The following is a 4928-nucleotide window of genomic DNA, read 5'->3' on the forward strand; positions in this document are numbered from 1 at the left end:
CTTCTTTATGTCTTGTCTTGTCTTCCTGTCTGTCTTCTTGTGTGTCTTGCTCCTTGTGTCTTCTTGTCTTGTGTTGTCTTGTCTTCTTGTCGCCTTGTGTCTTGTCTTTTCTGTCTTGTCTTGTCTTGTTGTGTGTCGTTGTGTCTTGTTGTCTTGTGTCTTTTGTCGTTGTGTCTTGTCTTGTTGTTGTGTCTGTCTTTGTCTTCTTGTTGTTGATCGTGTCTTCCTGTTGTGTCGTCTTGTCTTCTTGCGTTGTGTTCTTGTTGTTGTGTCGTTGTGTCTTCTTGTGTGTCGTCTTGTTTTCTTTGCGTGCCGTCTTGTCGTTGTGTCTTCTTGTTGTGTCGTTGTGTCTTCTTGTCGTTGTGTCGTCTTGTCTTGTCATTGATGAGTAATGATTGACAGAGTGCTGCTGCAGAGTCACAGTGTGGACTGTCTGTTATTGATCGTCGACATATTAGCGGTGCCTAAGCCACTCCCTCCCTCTCACCTGTGTCGTAGGGAAGCATCTGTGGCTTCACCGTGGTCACAGGTGGGGCTGCTCGCCTTGTCTTTGGCTACGACAGCTACGGAAACACCTGCGGTCGACGCAACGAACACATCGAAGGAGTCAGACTGAGCGGCCTCGACCACACGGACAGGAAGTGAGTCACTGACTGAGGATGTGGTGATCATCTGTCAATCATCTGTCATACTGTGCCTTTAAGGAAATAACTTTCTTTCATTTTTAAGTCATTATTCTTTTTAACATCAGTTCTGACTATATACTTTTCTATTGTATCCTCAAACACACACACATATGTATGTATGTGTATATATATATGTAGCTGAGATGTATATCTCTACATATATACTTTTATATATATGTATGTGTATGTATATGTTTATGTATGTATGTATGTATGTAGATATTCATTTTATTTCATCATCTCATTCATTTTATTGATCCCTTTTATTATATTGTCATATAAGTGAATGGCTCCTCCCCTGACTCTCTGTCCACAGGTATGTTTTCTTTCTGGATCCTTGTAACATCGACATCGTCCAGAGGAAGATCCGCTCCATCGCTTTGTGCGTCTCCCTGTGTCCTCGGCACGAACTCGGGACATACAGTGACCTCAAGACTTTCGCCATGGTCAATGGTGAGGTCACGCTGTCACATGATGTCGGGTCACACCTGTAGCATGATGTCGGGTCACCCTGTCATGATGGGTCACACCTGTAACATGATGTCGGATCACACTGTAACATGATGTCCGGGTCACACCTGTCACATGATGTCGGGTCACACCTGCTGATGTGGGTCACACCTGTAACATGATGTCGGGTCACACCTGTCGCATGATGTGGTCACCATGATGTGGGCAAACCTGTCACATGATGTCGGGTCGGTCACACATAGCCATGATGTCGATGATGTGGTCACACCTGTCACATGATGTCGGGTCACACCTGTCATGATGTCAGGTCACATGTCGCATGATGTCGGGTCACACCTGTCGCATGATGTGGTCACACCTGTCATGATACAAACCTGTCACATGATGGGTCACATCACACATGTCTGCGGGTCACACCTTGCATGTCACATCACATGATGTCGGGTTACACATTAACATGATGGGTCACACCTGTGCGCATGATGTCGGGTCACACCTGTGCATGATGTCATGTCACATGATGTCGGGTACACCTGTAACATGATGTTGGGTCACACCTGTCACATGATCACATAATGTCGGGTCACACCTGTGCATGATGTCAGATCGTCACGCACCTGTCACATGATGGGTTACACATTTAATGATGTCGGGTCACACCATGATGTGGTCACATGATGTTGGGTTACATTTAACATGATGTCGGGTCACACCTGTCACATGATGTGCACATGTCACACATTTAACATGATGTCGGGTCACACCTGTGATGTGGGTCACACCTGTAACATGATGTTGGGTCTCACATGATGTCGGTCACACCTGTAACATGATGTCATGATGCACACCTGTCACATGATGCGGGACACACCTGTCATGATGGGGTCACATGATGTCGTCCGCCTGTCACACACCTGTAACATGATGTCACACCTGTAACATGCATGATGTGGTGTCACATGATGGTCACACTTGTCACATGATGTCGGGTCACATGATGTTGGGGCACACCTGTCACATGATCATCAGAAAGTCACATCTCTTCTTATTGGTTCACCCTCACCTGTCAGCAGGTGTGTGGGTGGGCGGAGCCTAACATGTCCCGTGTGTTTTGCAGGGTCAGAGTTGTGCTCATATGAGCTGGCGGCCCACAAATATGCCGTTCTACCTGAGAGGTTCAACAAGTGTCCCAAACTTCCTGTTCCACCGAGGTACGTCCACCTGATGACCTCACACTCCTCAGGGTCACTGACCTCTGACCTCTCTCTAAACTCTGACCTCTGTCCGCAGTAAACCGCTGCCCGTATTTAACCGCTGCACGCCACTGGATGTTTCCTGTTACACAAAGTTTGCCGAGGCAGTGGTGACGTTTGTGGGTGACAACAGTTCCCTGCACCGCCTGATCGCAGGCGTCGCCGCCAGTAAAGAAATCATCGTGGGCCTGTGTGTCCTCGCGCTCGGTGAGGTCATCAGGTCGTCTGATAGAAGACAAATCATCAACATCTTATTATTATTAATATATCAATACCATTATTTGAAGAAGTGATGTTACTGATCTAAGTGTGTTTGACCTCAGTCCTGTCCATGATCCTGACGATCATCGTCCGTTTCATCTCCACTGTGCTTGTCTGGATCCTCACGTCGCTGCTGGTGCTCGGTTCACTGGGTGAGGCCACATGACTCACTGTTAGTTTGTGGTGTGAAAAAGTGTTTGTCCCCTTCCTGATTTCTTATTTTTTAGCATGTTTGTCACACTTAAATGTTTCAGATTATCCAACAAATTTAAATATTAGACAAAGACAACCCAAGTAAACACAACATGCAGTTTTTAAGTGATGATTTTATTTATTATGAGGAAAAAACTGTCCAAACCTACATGGGAAAAAGTAATTGCCCCCCCTGTAAAATCATCAGGTCACTGTGGTTAGTCACATTTTTTGGAAAATGTTACTTGCCACACCCAGGCCTGATTATTGCCAGACCTATTGATTCAAGAGACCACTTAAATAGAACCTGTCAGACAAAGTCAAGTCGGCCAAAAGATCCCAAATAAGGAAGACATCATGCCGCGATCTAAAGCAATTCAGGAACAAATGAGAAACAAAGTAATTGACATCTATCGGTCTGGAAAAGGTTACAAAGACCTTTGTAAAGCTTTGGGACTCCAGAGAACCACGGTGAGGGCCATTAATCACAAATGGAGAAAACATGGAACAGTGGGCAACCTTCCCATGAGTGGCCAGCCGACAAGAATTACCCCAATAGCGCAGCGACGACTCATCTAAGAGGTCACAAAAGAACCCAGAACAACATCTAAAGAACTGCAGGCCTCACTCAGTGTTCATGACTCCACCATAAGAAAGAGACTGGACAGAAATGGCCTCTATGGCAGAGTTCAAGACCAAAAAGAACATTAAGACTTGTCTCAATTTGGCCAAAAAACACATCTTGATGATCCCCAAGACTTTTGGGAAAATCCTCTGTGGACTGACAAGACAAAAGTCGAACTTTTTGGAAGGTGTGTGTCCCATTACATCTGGTGTAAAGGTAACACCACATTTCAGAAAAAGAACATCATACCAACAGTCAAATATGGTGGTGGTAGTGTGACGGTGTGGGGCTGTTTTACTGCTTCAGGACCTGGAAGACTTGCTGTGATAAATGAAACCATGAATTCTGCTGTCTACCAAAAAATCCTGAAGGAGAATGTGCGGCCGTCTGTTCGTGACCTCAGGCTGAAGCGAACTTGGGTTCTGCAGCAGGACAATGATCCGAAGCACACCCGCAAGTCCACTTCTGAATGGCTAAAGAAAAACAAAATGAAGACTTTGGAGTGACCTAGTCAAAGTCCTGACCTGAATCCTATTGAGATGCTGTGGCATGACCTTAAAAAGGCGCTTCATGCCCAAAAACCCTCTGATGTGGCTGAATGACAACAATTCTACAAAGATGAGTGGGTCAAAATTCCTCCAAAGCGTTGTAAAAGACTCATTGCAAGTTATTGCAAACGCTTGCAGTTGTTGCTGCAAACGGAGACCCAACCAGTTATTAGGTTTAGGGGGCAAACACTTTTTCACACAGGGCCATGTAGGTTTAGATTTTTTCCCTCCCTTAGGGTTAGGGTTTAGGGTTAGGTTACCCTAATTAAAAAACACATTGTGTTTACTTGTGTTGTCTGACTAATATTTAAATTAGTTTGATCTGAAACAAGTGTGATAAACATGCTAAAAAATAAGAAATCGGGAAGGGGACACACACTTTTGCACACAACTGTATTTGTTTGTAAATTAGTTTTGATCTGTTTGTTTGTTTGTTTTCAGCGGGAAGCAGCGTCCTCTGGTGGCTTTACATCGACCATCGCCTGAACAGAAATGATACGTCTACAAAAGTAACCAAGGAAACAAAGGAGGAGGCGGAGCTGAGCAGAGATGGCGGTCAGGCACTGCTCGTCTATGCTGCCGCCGCCACCGTCTTCACCGTACGTCCTGGTTTGAGCTCTGTGTTTGGCCGGTTCCCACTGACATCAACTCAGTGTGAACTCTCGGTGTGAACTCTACGTATGAACTCTCGGTGTGAACTTTCGGTGAAGTCTGTGAATTTGGTGTGAACTCAGTGTGAAATCTCGGTGTGAACTCTACGTATGAGCTCAGTATGAACTCGGTGTGAACTCTCGGTATTAACTCTAGGCGTGAACTCTCGGTATGAACTCTAGGCGTGAACTCTCGGTGTGAACTCATGGTGTAAACTCGGTGTGAACTCATGGTGTGAACT

At 45.4% G+C, this 4928-nt stretch overlaps 1 protein-coding gene across 1 annotated transcript; it reads left to right on the forward strand.

Moving 5' to 3' along the window:
• The first annotated feature begins 391 nt into the window (after nt 1–391).
• On the forward strand, nt 392–4922 carry LOC122764929 (choline transporter-like protein 1). The gene is made up of 7 exons (XM_044018936.1): nt 392–403; nt 499–641; nt 1003–1139; nt 2275–2368; nt 2448–2617; nt 2734–2823; nt 4478–4922. The coding sequence occupies exons 1-7, from the start codon at nt 392–394 to the stop codon at nt 4705–4707; spliced, it is 876 nt and encodes a 291-aa protein (XP_043874871.1). The 3' UTR covers nt 4708–4922.
• The last annotated feature ends 6 nt before the right edge of the window (nt 4923–4928 follow it).

This window comes from Solea senegalensis, unplaced genomic scaffold (assembly GCF_019176455.1).
Source record: "Solea senegalensis isolate Sse05_10M unplaced genomic scaffold, IFAPA_SoseM_1 scf7180000017769, whole genome shotgun sequence".
Classification (NCBI taxonomy): Eukaryota; Metazoa; Chordata; class Actinopteri; order Pleuronectiformes; family Soleidae; genus Solea; species Solea senegalensis.

Bases quoted from the DNA above. Each gene is read 5' to 3' on its own strand.
- LOC122764929 (XM_044018936.1), top strand. The intron at 2,618-2,733 runs GTGAGGTCATCA...GTTTGACCTCAG, and splicing joins CCTGTGTGTCCTCGCGCTCG to TCCTGTCCATGATCCTGACG. The intron at 2,824-4,477 runs GTGAGGCCACAT...GTTTGTTTTCAG, and splicing joins GCTGGTGCTCGGTTCACTGG to CGGGAAGCAGCGTCCTCTGG.